Source organism: Pithys albifrons, chromosome 2 (assembly GCF_047495875.1).
Source record: "Pithys albifrons albifrons isolate INPA30051 chromosome 2, PitAlb_v1, whole genome shotgun sequence".
NCBI lineage: Eukaryota > Metazoa > Chordata > Aves > Passeriformes > Thamnophilidae > Pithys > Pithys albifrons.
Window position 1 is genome coordinate 62,199,708 of NC_092459.1, and position 17,392 is coordinate 62,217,099.

At 39.6% G+C, this 17,392-nt stretch overlaps 1 protein-coding gene across 4 annotated transcripts in view; it reads right to left on the reverse strand.

The window, feature by feature from the left end:
- Window positions 1–17,392, reverse strand: part of ARID1B (AT-rich interaction domain 1B) — a 329,339-nt gene that overhangs the window by 130,763 nt on the left and 181,184 nt on the right. For 2 of the 4 annotated variants that reach the window (XM_071549257.1, XM_071549256.1), the window contains exon 5: window positions 16,467–16,508. The exons of the other annotated variants lie outside the window; for them this stretch is intronic. In XM_071549257.1, the coding sequence (XP_071405358.1) occupies window positions 16,467–16,508 (42 nt within the window). The remainder of the gene's footprint in view (window positions 1–16,466; window positions 16,509–17,392) is intronic. 4 annotated transcript variants of the gene reach the window in all.

The following is a 17,392-nucleotide window of genomic DNA, read 5'->3' on the forward strand; positions in this document are numbered from 1 at the left end:
TTTGCTAGATGTTCTCAATGAACACATGAAAATTCAGCATGTATGCATAAAGAAACCTCAAAATTGACAGAAACTGAACCTAGCTTTTCCACTTACATCTCCTAGCACAAACTTTACTGCACAGTAGGGAGCAGTAACTTTGAAATACTAACAGATAACATTGCATTTGAACCTTATTTCCTGTTATTTGGGGCCTCTTGCCTAATTTTTTTTTAATACTAAAATGACAAGGGGGCATAACCAATTATAGAAACAAGGCAACCTGCTCTTATACTGATTGGCATAATGTCAAAATGGTCGTATTCACTTTTACTGAACATCTTTCAAGCAAAGCAAATCCACTCTCTTCCAGACTAAGTGTCATATATAAGTGTACATATGCAAATATGTACACTTCAATCTACCGACTGGTGGTTGATCAATTTACATAGTTGAGTGGCTCACTCAGACTCTCTGTGCTTTGAGGTTACATGTCCCAGAATGTACTGAGCTTGTTGGCATTTTGAAAATTAAATTTAGAAAAACGTATTACTTCACAGTTCTTTCCCCTAAGTTACTAAAATATTTAAGCATAAGATATTCTATATCTAGAAAAGGGGATAAATCAAAGATGAAGACAATGAACTTCCATTCAACATCGGCCCTTTTCTGCACCTTTCATCCCCTTATCAAAACACAGAGAGATGAGCCTTGAGGGAAGCAAGACATTCCAGGCCTGCTGAAGTATGCAGTGCAATGGTCACATGTATTTGAGTGTAGCAAAAACCATCTTTCACTTCTAAATTGGAACATGCTGAACTCAAATAACTTCGCAGAGCAAAATTGGAAGTGCAAGACTGAAATAAGAAGAGACAATTCTAACCAGAAGAAAGAGCTGGAAATCCATCCAGTCCTCACAGGCTTTTTTTTTTCTTTCACACCTTTAAGATGTACCAATAGCAAATGAAGAAGGTGAACCCTTCTCTCCTGCTAAAGCACAGCAATCATCTGGACCTCACTGAAAGTTCATTTCATATTTTGCACACTGTGGCACTTAGTTCTGGGTAGACTTCAGGCTCCACGTACCTCTGCTTTTTGGAAAGCTCTCTAATTGAGGGCTCTTGACATATGTAAGGTTAAGCAGGAGCACACTGCCCAGTGTGGCATCCTGGCCTCAGCAGAGCTGTGGCACCCTGTCCCACAGAGTGCAGGCTGTGCTCAGGCAAGCCAGTGCTCACCCAGGCATAAGGTTAATGCTGCCGTTTAGCCCATAATAATTTGCATTCTGGAGATGTAAAGGTAAAGCACCGATATCCTGGCCAATGCCATGAAGTGACAGGCATTCTTGGAATGGTTGTTTTTTATGCATGTGCACATTTGAGATTTGAAATGTATATTTTATCAGATTTAGCAGAAGGATGGTCTTTGCCAGAACACGATGGAAGGGTATGTATGGAATGCAATCTCCAAATTACACTGTTTGTCATAGTTTAGAGTATAATTACTTTAAATCACTGTATAATATCATAAACTAACTCCAAATCCTAGTGAGCAATGCTCTCTGGCAAAATGTGTATTTACAATAAAGATCAACAAAAAGAAACTGTGGCAGTATCTGCAGCATAAAAAAAAAAGAACCAAGTGCTGCCCTATAAGCTGTTGTTTGTAATTACTTGCAATTATTTCACAAGTTAATTCAATTTTTTAAATAACTGGAGAAAGAATTTATTACACACTTTTGAAACATTTCTATTCTAGACTGAGGATTTCATTCTGACTGGTAGACTGAAGGAAGTAAGTGGCAATGAGTGAAAGAAAACCTTCTCTGGCTTCACTTACTGGGGTTTAGTGATGCGGGATTAAAAAAACCCCAGCATTTTAAGGCAAAATAAACAGGATTTAACTCTCAAATGTGGAAAGGACATAGTTCTCTTTTTCCCTGTTAACACAGGTTTTCTTTGTTTAACCAAGACGGTGTATTTCAAATCTGGAGGAGATACGATCACAGCACATTACCCATGCACAGCTTCCCTCCAACAATCCTAAACCACTATGAGCACACTCCAAACAAGTAAGGGCATACATTCTTTCCTAGGATGTGTTTTAGAATACACTCAAGTCCCAACTTGATGCCACTGAAATCAGTGCGGGCTGCCCCACACTGCCCTGCTTGCTGGCCATGGAGTACCAACTTGATCATCTGCACAGTCCTATCAAATATTATTTTCAGCCCAACTCTTACTTGCTGTGCGAAGAAGATGTCTGTGATATGAATCCTGACAGTCCACTAGCTACTCCAAACAATGACGACTCCCTGGTAAAGCCAATGGAAGAACCGTGGACTAAGTAACTTGCAAACCAAATAGTTCTGCTCATCTCAACCAGTGACTGGCCCTGTCCTGTAGGTGTGTGTATACACATATGCCTGATGACAACGTGATCCACACCAATTCTGTATTCCTGTATATCCACTGTAAAATCATGACTGTCATTTTGGCACAAAAATGAGAAGCACAAACTAAAGGCCCAGAAGGAGCTGGAGCACCTGGGGTTGGTACCAGTCTTCTTGCAGGAAGGAGCGTTGCAGTCACACTGAGCTCTTCTGCTCTCCTTCCCAAACACTTCTGCCCTGAACATAAGGGCCAAAATAAAATAAAGCCTAAGAGAAGGGACACTGTTTGCACCTGCCATTACACTTGCCCGAAGGCCCAAAAGGCCTGATCATGTGTTTGGAAGAGCCTTTTCTGCCTGTAGTTTACAGGAATTTAGACTTCTGACTGCCTGCCATCCAGCTGCCAGCACCTCCCTGACAAGCCTATAAATACTCTGTGATCACAGGGAGCTAAGAGACTGGAATTCAGGATTTGGAAAGGGTATATTACAAATTACCCTGTAAACATGGACAAGGAACAACATAGATTAAGGTCTACAGCTAGTATGGAAGCCACTGCAACTGCATCGCTTTGCTGTAAAACACCTGAAGAAACCACTGCTAGTTTACTTTTTAAAAATACAAATTTGGCATGAGATGGAATAGGAATAATTCTTAAGAAAAAATATACTCTCTGTAAGATTTATACACCATTGGGTGATCATGTGCAACTCTGAGCTGCTCACAACTGTGGAGGGGCCCCACCAGCACCTGCTGACAGGAGGGAAGGAGAGCACTTGGAGGTGAGTAGAAAATCCTGAGAAACTCTTTGCAAAGGTTACAAGAAGATTCAGTGCACAGGGATGGTACAAACCAACTTATGAAAAAATTAAATATCAGCAATTATCTCTGTTTTCAAGCCATGCAAAAATCTTGCCAAAAAACCACCAAAACCACCCTATGCAGCTAAACATAGATACATAAGAAATAAAATTACACATATATGCGTCAATACACAGCTTTCTGTGTGTGCATAAAAATACAGTTTGGGTTATTTTAACAGAAGTGAGTACAAACTGATTTAAATTAATCTCTGAACACAGTGAAGAGTAATTACAAGCAGAGTAATTAACTGGGTTTTTTATTAATTATTACAACCATACCAACTGTCCTTTCTCTTCTTCTCTCCAATAAAAACAATTCATCTCTAATCCGCTACAGCTGCAGAAACTTTTATGAAATGTTAGCTAAGGTAATAAAATATCTCCACTTTTAGGTCTGCAGGATCCATTGCTGGCCTTCAATCATTCCTGTCAGATTATAATCTCCACTGAAGAGTCTGATGTTATTTCAACAATCCAATACCTCACTGGCAGACATGAGCACACAAAAACTTTTTTTTTTAACTTTTTCAAACAGCAACATAGTTTGAATAGGAAAATCAGCCACTGAACAAGCTAAATCTGCAAAAGACTGAAAATTCAGAGAGGGATAGGAATGGGAGTGTGGAATGTAGTGAGCAGTACCACAAAAATGAACATATAAATGCAAAAGGAGGAGTGATCCTAGAAGAGCACCTTAGTTGAAAAGGTTTCTTTCAGTATCTGCTGGCACTTTCTTTGAATCTGTAGGACCAGTTCTCTCTGTTATTCTATTGCAGTCAATAGCTTGAATGGGCATAAAATAGAGATTCTCCTGGTTTAGATCAACACAGGATATAAACTACAACTGAAACACATTTCCACATGCTCAACTCAGCAATTACTATTGTAATCCAATTGCTTATATAGCATACTTTACAATTAAGGTGGTAGGCACAGGGAATGCAGAGCAAAAAGGCAGGCACGAATATGTTGGTTCAGATTACTGCTTTCTGAATCTACTTTCGTTTTGCTACTGGATTTTGTTAAACCCTTTTTCGTGCTTCACAGGAAGATAAACATTTTGAAGACAGTTACAAGTTCTTTGTTTTGTTTTTTGTTTAAAATGCCTATAATTTGAACACTCTGACACCTGCTGATTTCATGCCCTGCCTTTTCCCGTCAAAGCCCCTTCTCGGCTCTCTACATGAGGAAATCTCATTTATCAAAATTCTGTTAGCGTAAGGGGAAGGGCTATGCTGAGCTGAGCCGTGGCCTTCATTAAACATGCAGAACATAAACTGCTGACACTAAGCACAGTCAACTTGCAGCACGGCGGAGGAGGGGGGGGGAAACAAAGAAAAAAAAAGAGCAATGAGACAGAAGGAATGAAGCAATGGTGAGATGGGAATAAAACCCACAGTTTTGCAAAGCATCTAAGTCATACTGGAGTCAGTATGATTTAATCACAGACCTGAAATTAAGCATGTGCTTAACTCTGCCAAACAGAAATAGATCACTAAATTATGAATGGAACAATCTATTTCTGTTCCCAGGAACATGGACACTTTGTTCTCCAGACCAGTCCCTCAGGGAATGAAAAAGGTGAGGGGGAAAAACGATAACAAAATTGGAGAAAAAAAATCCCTTCTTCAACTCAAAAAACTGGTTCCAATAAAGGAATCATACATTATCTTTAACACAACAACATTAAAAAGGTTGGTATCCACCATTCAGGTTCCAGAAGTCAGAAAAGAAAAATTGCCGTTACAGTCATTACTGTCAACAGGGTACCAAAGGTGAGTGCTCGGGATAGGATGCAAAATTTGTATATTTGGAAGAAGGAAGCATGAAAACAGAAATGCAGTAAAAATCGACATTAGGGTTGAGGGGGGACAAAGTAGCTTTTGGAATTTTCACTTCACTTACTGTTCTTGATATTTTTTCCCCTTTAATTCTCAAAGATAGTTGTGTAATGCTGCCTACAATAGAAACTTGAATTTAACAGGCACGAAGCAGAAGGTGTGTAGCATTTTCCTCTGATCACAAGGAACAAGCACTTAGCTGTAAGAGATCCACAATGAGTCACTGCAGGGAGGAATCAAATGCATCACAGGTACATGCAAGCCTTTTTTATTATTATTGTACCAACTGAAAATGCATTAGAACATACAGCCGTAGGAAAAAAAAATCAATTTCAAACCTCCCAGTCCTATAAAAACATATAACATCCCAATAATACATGCCTACATTTACACAGTTCGAGGAGAGGCTAAGGCAGATGAATGGGGGTGGGGGTGGGACGCTAACATTTCCTCTGTAAGCTTTTTCTGGTATTTATAAATAAGTTAAGATGCTAATTCCAAGCTGAAACTGTCTCAATACTTAAATGAATGACTTACCATCAAGTCTCAAACAGCAGCTAAAAGTTATTTTAATATTTATTATCTGAAAAATAATATTATATTAACAGTTTCTGATACTTTGACACCTCTTAAAACAGTTCTTCGAAGTTAATCCTGAAGTAAATACTGTAAAATTAATGGCCAGATTCTGCAATCCTTTCCCATACTCAGTATCACCATATTCCAGAAAGAATTTAGCTCTGATCAACTAACTCTTAAACCCTTAACATAATACTAATTTTTCTTCCATCTTCCAGGGTTCTTTGTACATGTAGCTCTGACAGAAAAAAGCAGAAAGCAGACACACACTGGTGGCAATGGGACGTACACACTTATCATTCCACAGAAGTAGTTTCTGTACTTTTTAAAAAAATAAATGTTGTACACATTTAACAGAAATCAATAGCTGCTTTCATAGTGAAAAGTTGTTTTTCTTAACATCACCTATAAAACAGAACAGGACAGCCCAATTCTTCTCTCTTCTCTTTGGCCTTGTAAACAATGCAGTATTATCAGCTTTTTTAGCTTTTATTCTGGTCAACAGGGCGCTGCACACTGCCATATAAAGCTGCACTCCACATGGCACCATTCAACAGTATATCTAGGTCAGCTTGCATTTTTAATGTGCTCCATTAGCTTTCCCTTGCTCACTGTATCAAGTTCGAACTTCTCACTTTTCATACCTCTGCATAACTAATCCAGGCAACACAGAGGAGCCTAAGAGTATAGTGACCATCTTCAACATTCATTACACCAAAGAGGGCAATTCTAATCCTATTTCCTTAATTTCATGCTATTTCCAAGCGCAGTATCCCCCATTTTCTCTTTCAAGATCCTTTTCTACAACACTGCTGATAAAAAAAGATTACATAAAAAAAAAAAAAAAACACACAACACCCCCCTTCCCCCCCCCATGCTTTACCTAACATAATTCCTTCCCTCAGTACTGTTTGGGGCAGCTTAACAACCTTGACGCTGGCATCATTCTGCACACATCATAGCTAAAAAAGCTACAAGTTAATAAGCATATAAACAGCCACACCGACATTACTGCAAAGCTTTTGCAGCAATCTTATGGGCTATAATGGTATTTAGTTACTTAGAAGTGACAAAAGCCAGTTCCACATGATTCACTTCATTGCTTTCTTTCATAAACAGCAGTTAACACATTTCTCAAAATACATTTATTAATTTTTAAATGAGCACGTATTCCAACTGCTCTTCACAGAATGTTTTTAAGGTGTACATCCCTCCATCAGAGCACAGCCCTTGCACAAGGACTGAAGCTGTAAAGCCACACTAGGTATAGATTACATTTACAAGGTAATCAGTACATCAGTTCTGACATAAGGAATAACATTGTGAGGAAGTTCTGCAGGAGGCTCAGGGAGATTCAAACAGATCTTGATAAGGGGGGGAGTAGGAACTGGATGATGGAATGAAAACAGACAGTCACGTTAAATTCAACATTACAAATTATTTTGCTTCAGATTAAAACGGTAAGGCAAGTTTTAATAAAAAGACTGTAAATCCATGTGTTGTCTGATACAGGTAGTAGCAAGGATTTAGCAGCAAAATCATAAAACACACAGAATGACTGTTACACTAGAAATCTGTCACCACTGTTTACATGTATATAATATTAAACAATGTAAAGCATGACAACAGTATGAAAATCATGCCAAAGTCACTTGTAATCTTGATCCTCCTATAAGACCTTGTATAATTAACTGTTCACCAAGAAAATCAAATGAATGACCTTGAAAAACAAGATTTCCCAGTGTCATTCTAATCTAACAAAATTATCAATCAATATCCCAATTCACTAAAAAACCCTCTCACAGGAAGAAATTCTTAAAGAAGCAAACTCAAATAATTGAAGTTTCAAAGTTCCAAAATTATATCTTCTGTAAAAGAAATGTATGTTCATTAAAAAGCCCAAGATTCTGCATTTTTGTCATTGTTTTTTCCTCCTGAAACCTGCAACACGTCAACAGCTCATTTTACAGCAAAGCACAGCTCTGAAGGATGATACACACCTGACCTTGTCTCGGGAAAAAACAAAGGGGGAAATGAAACCCTAAATCACATCTCTCTACCCAACAACTTTCTCACGTTCCTCTTTGCAATTCCTGTTCTTCAAACTAGCATTAGTTTTAACAAGCCAGTTCTGAAATCAGGGGAAGCAACCACACAGCACGATTCTGAATCTTCTTCGGGATGTGCATTTCATGCTGCTAAAAAACCCTGCTATACAAAGGAAAAAAAAAAGGGCAAACAAGTGAACAGTAGCTTTGTAAAGAAATAAATATTTGTGGGGGTTTTGCTGTTGGGGTTTTTTTAAGCTGCAATCTAAATCAGAGAATGCTTCCTGTAGCAAGGTGCGGTTGGTTGCTGGAGGGCGCAGTTCTGGTCCCACCAGTTGTGGAATCAGGTAGAATTTACAGAAGAAAAAGAAATCTGGTCTAACCTGCTCTCCTTATCAAGGAGGAACAGCAAAGTATCTGCAAATATTCTGAACTGCCCTCTTCCCACTCCCAGACAAAGAGACCACCTGCCTCAACATTTATTTAAAACGTGCAGGTATTTACAAGCAAACTTTGTGTTCCGATTGCTAGATGACTTCTTGGTAAATCTGATACTCCCTCAAAGTTCAAACCAGCAATATAAATCAAAGGGGCCACACAGAACTCTAAAGGACCTGCCTGATCAGGCAAGCATCACCCCTGGTTACATGTCAACAGGAGGCAGCTGAGCGAGGGAGGATGCTGAACAGCACACCCAGCCAGACAGTTCAGGCACACCAGACTCAGGCTGCCTAAGTGCGCCCACCAGTTAAAAATTTAATGAGTAACAGAGGGAAGACTGAGAAAAAAAAAGACTTTTTTTTGGCAGTAACTTAAATTACTGCAATGTAGTGACTGGTGTGAAATGGTGGGTTCAAACACTTGAGGTGATGTGTATTCCCACCATGAACGCAGTACCAAACTTTGCACTCCTCTGGCGTTTCGATGGAGTTCGTAAAGGGCAAACCACACTACAGACTGCCTCTTCATTAAAGCAGCAGGGGGGAGTATGGACTGGTGCTGCTGCTGCCACCACAAGAGCTGGGTGGTTCAAGGTTGCAACAGTTCATTTCAATACACTGGCAACCTAAACCCGCACAGGACTGCCCGAAGAGGGACACATCAATCAGATGAGCAAAACTGCCTGCCAAGCCTTTACTGTGAGGGTAGTGAGGCACTGGAACAGACTGCACAGTGAACATGCCCCATCTCTGCAGGTGTTCAAGGCCAGGTTGGATGGAGCTCTGACCAACCTGGTCTAGTGAAAGGTGTCCCTGCTTTATAATAGGAGAGTCGGAACTAGAAGATCTTTAAGGTTCCTTCCAACCAAAACCATTCCATAATTCTAATTTACAGACATCACTCAAGCAAATACTAAACAGTTGCCTTGAATTCCATACACATCTGCTTCTGAAAGCTTCACACCGGTACTCTCAAAAAGGCAGTGGATGCTTTAAACTTCTATCAAAAGCCAAAATGTGGCCCCATCCACACCCTGATAACCTGAACTGTGCAGTACGGGAGAGGAAGGCTGTTCATCATGTCTATGTATGCCCAAAAGCGGAGATGATGCTGGAGAAAGACAGCAGTTTAAGGGGTTTTTTAGCACTAATCATGGATGGTTGCAGCGCACTGGGCAAACAATGAGCCAGCAATGTTCAAGACTGCTGAGGAGGGCATGTTTGCCAGCTGTGCTCACACCAACTTGCCACAAAGCACTCAGGAGCTTTGTAAAAACAAATGTTACCACACACCCATGCAGACTGCCTAAGTCTAACCCTGAGGCCATCAGTATTTATTCTGCAAACACCATGAGATGCTTCATGCTGAAAAAGAGCATTAAACATGTACTTATGGCTAGTTTGGGTCACTGGCAAGATTAAAAACAAGGGAATATCCAAGAAAGCCTGACATGCTGTACACAATGGGGATACTGCCAGAGGAGGCAGATACTTCCAAAAGATTTATCCCTTGTCTTTCCTGAGACTACAATTCAGAAGTGTGGGCACAGGGTACAAGAAGGAGAACCAACTCTTACTATGTCATTTATCCAACCTGTCTTGACTTTCTCACAACTAGGGGTTCTCAGCTAACATAGGCTTTTTGGGTGTTTTTTCCCATTTTATGTATCCCTTTGTCTTTTCTTCTTCATACAAGACTCTTGGAATTATCCAGACCCACCTCCCCTGCACAAGGAGGCATCAAGACCTGTAAGAAGTTTGCATTTTTTCCCATCCTCCCACAGAGCTTTAAAAAATACTCTCTGTATGGAAAGCAGGAGCAGGCTTTGAGAAGTGGGGCACCACAAGCACGTACCGTTTGGAATCACCCTCCATACTCAAGGTGGTTAGATACGCTCCTATACAGTCTGCAGCACTTGAACCACAGCTGGGACTATACAAGAGATGGAGAGGAACTTAGGGCCATAAATGTCTTGGTGTACACCTCTTCATTTCTACAAAACTAATTGGGAAAATAAACCCCGCAAATCACAGAGATATTTTTTGAGACTAAACTTACCAGACATTAAGAACCACTGATTAAGCATATAAAATTTCTAACACATGATCACAACTTCTTGGTTTCATCTGTTCTTGCACTGTCCCAAGTAGTATCCGCATAGGTTCGGGCAGAAACACACTCAAGTTGTACTATTTAGTCATAACTACTCCCAAACACTTTGACGCATCTGTAAGGGTCTCTAAGAATATAAGAAGAGCAATTTGTTTCCTACTATAATGCCATTCTCTACTCTTACAAAACACCTAGAACAGAGGGCACTGAGGAGTTCAGCAATCCCAAAACACAGCTTTAACAATGACTCAGAGAAGGCTGGAAAATCTTTTTAGTCATCTGAACACCTCAGAAGAAACAACTCCACAAAAAGCCAAAAAAAAGAACTAAGGAAACATGTAATCCTTCTTCTGCTATGAGCAGCAAAATAGAATTTACTGGAGGCTAGTATGAATATCTGATTTTTTCTAAGCTGAAAGAAATACAAAAGATTATTACAACCCCCAGATTTCTATTTAAGTCAACAGTGCAAAGACAGAGGTAAATGAAGATTCCCTTCTCTGTATTTTCCCATATACTAAGCACACACATAGTCACTCCTAGTGTCAACCTATCAAGACAGAGGTAATTCAGACACTTGAAAACATCCTCTTCTGAAAAGGATTAATTTTGCTTTAAAACAATTTAATTTGGCTTTGAAGATGCAACTTTTATGAGCAACCACCAGATGGCAGGAGCAGAGGCTGCTTAGAGTTTTCAACAAAAGAAAATGGTCTTAAGCAAGGCAAACATCAAAAGAGAACAATTTTTAATGTCTACTTCTTATTCTCCTTCAACGATTTCCTTTTCTTCTTCTTTCCACAAAGTAAGCATTATTTAATTGCAATCAAGCTAACATAAATTTAAAACAAAAAAATAGAAGAAAAAAATCTCTTGAGAACATGTTTTCTCAATTTTATCACGACATCTCCATTTCATAGCTCAAGGGTTCTGTGTTGCAGATACCACTAGAACAGTTTCCTTCAAGGTTTGCACAGCCGTAACTCAGCCACCAAATGTATTCTCTTTGATGTCCTATGCTTCAAACCAGGAAGCTGACACATAGTTACACTGTGCAGCTCAATTTCCCCTCGGGATTTGAACTTCTGCGATCTGGGATCATGAAAACAAGTGGACTACAGGAGATGCACCATGATCTGCTGATTGTGACAATAACGCAGAATTTGCAAGGTGAAGGAAAGCAACACCCCTCCCTCAAAAGCACACACATCCCCCCATCGCCCCAGCAAAAAACCAAACACAACCCGCAAAAAAATCCCAAACCCACCTTAATAAACTCAAGCAAAAGTATGTTTGGGAGGGAAAAAACCCAGATATTTTAGTCCTCAGAACATTTGATTCTTAAAACCTTGTATCCTGTATCAGAGAAGGAGCATTTAAAAAGGCAATCAGCAGCACATACTTAAAAAGACTTAGGAACATACTTGCTAAACAACTTCCAGAGTTACTAAATTATGGAGACAAGGCCATCACTTCATGCTGCGTCATAAAACAAAAATATGTCTAATTCCATGAACAATGTTGGGAGCTCCACCACACAGACACATCCACATCACAAACGCCACCCTTGCTGCATTTCTTTAATAGAGCTGTCTCTCCATTATGCTGATTTCTTGATCAAAGAGAAAGCTTTATTCCTGTATTTGTCTTCCGCAAAGGAAATGTAAAATCACTCCTACAGTGAACACATTCATCGGGAATGAGACTCTCTTTCCTCAATCCCAGCAGCAGGCAGTCCCAGAAAAGAACAGGTGAAGCTTGCTCCTACTTCAAAACAGCATGAGATGCAGTTGTGTGGTTAATTCTGCCTCTGTACATAAGCAAACACGCACTTGCAAAATATGAAGGGCTTTCTTCCCTGCCCAGTTTTTAAGTGACACCTGCAAATCACTAATCCAGTTGCCATTTATTTCCATATGTCAAATTACAATCTTAACTTGTGCAAAGCAACATAATAGTAATGATTAAGCCAATTACATCACAACACAGCTTAGAACGACACACAATGGAAGGATTAAAGCTCGCTACCCAATAAGAGAGCCCTGTTCTTGGTGGAGCTCCCCCACTGTGGGAACATAAGTGTCTTTTCCTGTTGCACAAAGTTGTGAGCTTTCTGACATGAAGCTGCTGGACTGCCATTAACGAAGTTATTTATATTGCTGCAGCACTAAGCTGGGATCAGTGCACCTCGGCAATAGCTGCGGTGGGCAGGCGCTGCGGCTGTCACTGCAAACACGGCTTATGGCGCTCCACAGGTCCAGACAGGCTGAGACACGTGGACAAGGTGATCTCACCTGGCTTAACTGAATGAAGCCTCCTTTAGCCTGTGTTATTTGGGTCAGGGAGACGCTGACAGTAAAAGCCTTAGGGAAAGGGAGGGGAAAGAGAGTAAACGGCGCACAAATACTTAAAAAGTCAGGCATCTCATTCTCTAGATAGGGTCAGACACCATTTGCAGCATGTCTGGAGTATGTGCTACTGTATTTGACACCGTAATTCCAACTGATGCCAATATGTGGTTCCTGCAACAATAAAATGTGTGTTAAATCTTTAGACTATAATCAACCTTTCAGACTAAGATTTTCAATTCTACCTCAGGGGATTTAAATGTTCTAATGGAAACTGAGCATCTGAATTCCTTAGGATTTAAAAACTCACATACTTTTAATTTTAGTTGTTCATTGCCCTGGTCATTAAATTGGCATCATTCAAAATGGTCAAACCTTTTACCTTTTACTTATGCCCTGTGTACTTTTTTTTTTTAGTTTTGTTTTCACATCTTTGTATTCCTCCTACCTTTTTCTGCCATATGCAAACACTGGTCACACCTGCTAAAATATATCACCATGCTCAGCTAAAATAAACACAAAATAAATTGGTACTTTTAGTATTTTACATGTCATCATTATGCTTGTGTAAGATTAATGGGACTCAAGGAGTTTCCAACTTTGAAATACATTCCTGTGAGTTGACTGCAGACTCAGGCAGATATCACTGCAGCTATTCACTCTTACTCCACTTTGTTTCTCAGCAACTAGGGTTTGAAGAAGCTTCTCATGTATGTAACTTTATCCTCAGCAGAATTTGAACAAACCAGGAATAACTGTTAAGTTCATACCAGATCACCTACTGGCTGTTCATGATTTGCTACACAGGCATCTCCCCATGATCCCTCCATACACTATCATACACACAACCCTTCTACATACTGGAACAGAAGGATCAGTCAGGAGCTGGAAGGGTTTTTTTCTTTAAGAAACAAACATGCATTCAAACACACACATAAATGCATGTGTAAATTAAACTGAACACCACGTGAACCATCTTTGGAAAAGCTGTTACAGCACACTAACAGCTTCTTCCTTCTGTAAAATTAGTTGCAAAGAAAGCTGAAAGGGTTTGCTTGCTTCTGTTCAACCAAAGGAAAGGTTTGGACAGCAATGCAGACAAATCTGTGTATCTTTATATTTATCAAACAACATGTTCTATTTAAACTGATTGAAAATGTACTTAGACTCTCACGGCCTTTTAAAGAGTAATGGTCTCACATGCACAAAATGGAAATAAAAAAAGTTCACATTAAAATGTCATTTTAATTCCGATAAATGCCTTATATTCTACATTTGTTTGGGGAAGATTCTTTTCTTATTAAAAAGGTGAGGTGGAGGAAACATTTTTAAAGACTACTATTAATGGTTTGCAACTTGCACCTTTTCAATGCTTAAGGAGTAAAGATAGGATTTGGTATTTCAAGGTGCTTAGTCCCTGGGTATTTTGACAGTGTGACACAATGGCTTTTATTTTCTAAAATAAGAATTGTTTCATCCAAACCAATATGCATAACTTGCATCAAAAGCATTCTATAGCTGATTTCTACACACACTTGCAATGATGATGATGATCATCATCAAAGACTCAAGCCTTCAAGGGGCAGACTACTTCAGCCATATCTTAACTTCTCCAATGATAACTACAGTGAACCTGCTCAGAACCCTGTCCTGGGAAATGGTCCCATTACCTGCTAGCATGCATCTCTACCACAGGACTGAAGTCATGGAGAGCTTATGAATAACAAATGGCATTGTAAATTCAGCAGTCCAGAATATCTTTTAAAAACAGTATTCTTGTATGAATCTATAGGCAACACAGCCTGCCATGAAGCCTAAACTAATCTAAGTATCTAAGGATAGGTGGAATGGATGTGGTCAAAAGGAGAGTCATCCCCTGCAGCAAATTATGCTTCTGATCATGGATACAGAGGGTCCTTCAGTGTTTCAAGCTGAGGCATATGCTAGACACAAAATCCAAAAAAGATAGCTCCTCTCAAGAGTCTGCAATAGCCCTGGAGGAAAATTCAGGCTAAAAGCAGGTACCAAGGAAAGCACTGCATTGTGCAAACTCTTAACCTTACATCCTTCTCAACTGTGTTATCTGGTATTCCACTTAAGTTCTAACTTATAAAATTACTATTTTTGCTTTTAAAAAATGTCTTTATACACAATCTCTGCAGGCAACTCACCTGTTCATGTAACAGAGACACTAACATTTACTTGTCAGTGAGATAGTGAGTAAGGGAAGCATAAGGGAAGCATCTCTTAAGCGAGAGGAGGGAAGAAAGTGCTTTCATGGCATGTCTAAATAGCAAAAACGAACTCTTGGATTAACAAATTCAGGATGATACATCTACGTTCTCCTTGATTGACAAAAAGTACATGACATTCTGAGGCATACACAGGTCACTATATAATGGAAACCTACTATTTTAAGAGAGTAAAAAGACCTTGTTGGTTCTGAAGATGAATCTCAGGAAAAAGTCACTTGGGACTTTGGAGGATGATGTTAAGAGTTGGCAACAGTACTGATTCTGTTTACTAAAACTAAAGTTTAGTAACAGAAAATTTTAAAAACTTCTTGGTAATAAAAGGGAGTTTCAAAGTATGTCCATCAACATGACTACAAGACATAAAAACACCTTCTAAGTCTAGCCATAAAAAAATTAGAAGCCTCCTCCACAGTGTTTTAGTTGTAACAGCAATTGGCTATAAAGATTATCAGTAATATTTCTGTTTACCCACCTAGTCTGAAGGATTATGGAGATGAGTTCACAAGAGCTGACCCCTCCAGGTTTATTAAATATTCAATGAATATTTTGTATGCATGCTGGGTATTAAATAAAAATCAGAAAATACTGCAGACTATGTTATATACTTCAAATAATACTGGAGTAGCTCTGTTTGTTTTTTAATAATTTATTTAAATCACTTTATCAACATATCAACATAAAAATGTACAATACAGATACAATGTACATTCGGAATTATTAATATTTAGGTGTTTTTAAAAATTTTTTTTCCCCTGCTGGTTAATTTTGCTTATTTTATTCCAAATAAACCTGGAGAACTTATTTAATATTTTCTTGCCTTTTTTTAACCTTAATAGTAACAGCACTGCTATTTTCTCACCTGCAGTAGCATCACAGCATGTGGGCCTTCAACAACAGGAAACTCTTCATTGTCATGCTTTAGCCTACTGTTCCTACAATCTCCTTCTCCCCTCCCCATCCGCTCTCTTCCTAGCTAACTAGATAGAGCCTACACACCATCTGTCCTTCTAAAAGTCATCTGCCATTAGTGCTCAGTTACAACAGTGGTCACTGCTATAATGCTCCCTGGCCAAAGGAACCTGAGCACTGAGTAGGACACAGCCCATGCATTTGGTGGAGCAGATCTGAAGTGGTCTCTCCAACATGCACAGTGTGCCACACTTTGATCTACAATTGAACACAGGGTGATGCAGCTATTCAAGGTACTCCTTTCTACTCGAGATGCACTGTGAAAAAAGACCTGAACAAAATGGTTTACTCCGTCAGACTGCAAAGCAGACAACAACTGCAGTTTCTGAGTTGCAAATCTATGGAGCAAGAACAAACACAGCATTTGGGCAAGTCCAACCTTAGTAATTACTGCTACACTAATGTTCCATATTTCCGTATGGGTTTCCACAAGCAAAACTTGCTCACAGGTTTTAAACAGGATTATTACAGCCTGAGTGCCATTCTCAAGACTACCACACGTAAGGGAAAGTTTCTGTTGATGGATGCAAGTCACAAGATCCTCAATTCTCAGGTTGAAAACTGCCAGTTTCTGTGGCATCACATCCAACAATCCATATTGTTGGGACCTACACAACAAAACTGCACCAAACTACACACCTTGTGTCCAAATGTAGCATCCTCGGAGGCCAAGACTTCAACCTGAAATTATAAGGAGAAAGATAATTTCAAATTTAGCCACCACCAAGAACCTCTCTCTCCTGAGCACAGCACCACAGTCCAGGCAAAGAAGAGAGCTGTAAATGAAGATGCCAGTGTAGGTTAACCCTAGGAAACCTACATGTGATAGGATTTGCTAAACTAACAGCTGACAACAGAAATCCTCAAGTGAGAAAACTCTGAAGGTATCTCTCATGACATAAATGAGGTTCTCCACCTAAATGACATAAAGATGATGCATTAGTCTCCCAGAACTTGCTGTACTACAGCTGGAACATTTTTCTCCATATGGAGTTTTGACTACACCAAAAATCTGCCTGAGCACAACCAGAATGATTTGCCAAGGCAAGCCCCTGCAAAAAACAGGCAAGGAACACCTGAACTCTTTCCCTCCTGTTACCTTCTAATTAGGCTGGATACTCCTGCACCAGGACCAAGCGGAAGAGCACTAATGGGAAACCCTGCAGCCAAGGCCTCGCTTGCAGGCTCCTGTCGGATCTTGAGCATAGTGAATTCTTTCAAAACTGTAGAATTCAGGGAACACAAACTGACCAGGAAAGGCCAAGACCAGCCGGCAGAGAGATGCAATGAATGTTTCAAAGACTGAGAAAAGTAAGCTACCAGGTCATCAAGTAGTGCTCCAGATCAAACCCCTTGCTGGTTGCCACACACTGTACAGCTCTCAGAATTGATATGTGCTAATCTGCAACAAGAGCAGACCCAGAAAAGCAGGCACACTGATTTTTCATTAGACTCCTTAAAAATACTTCACACTTCAGCACCTATCACCTGAGAATCTCAGTGCTTTCATGAATTCTAATTAATTAAGCTTCCCAATACACCAGTGAAGTCAGAAATGTCATCAT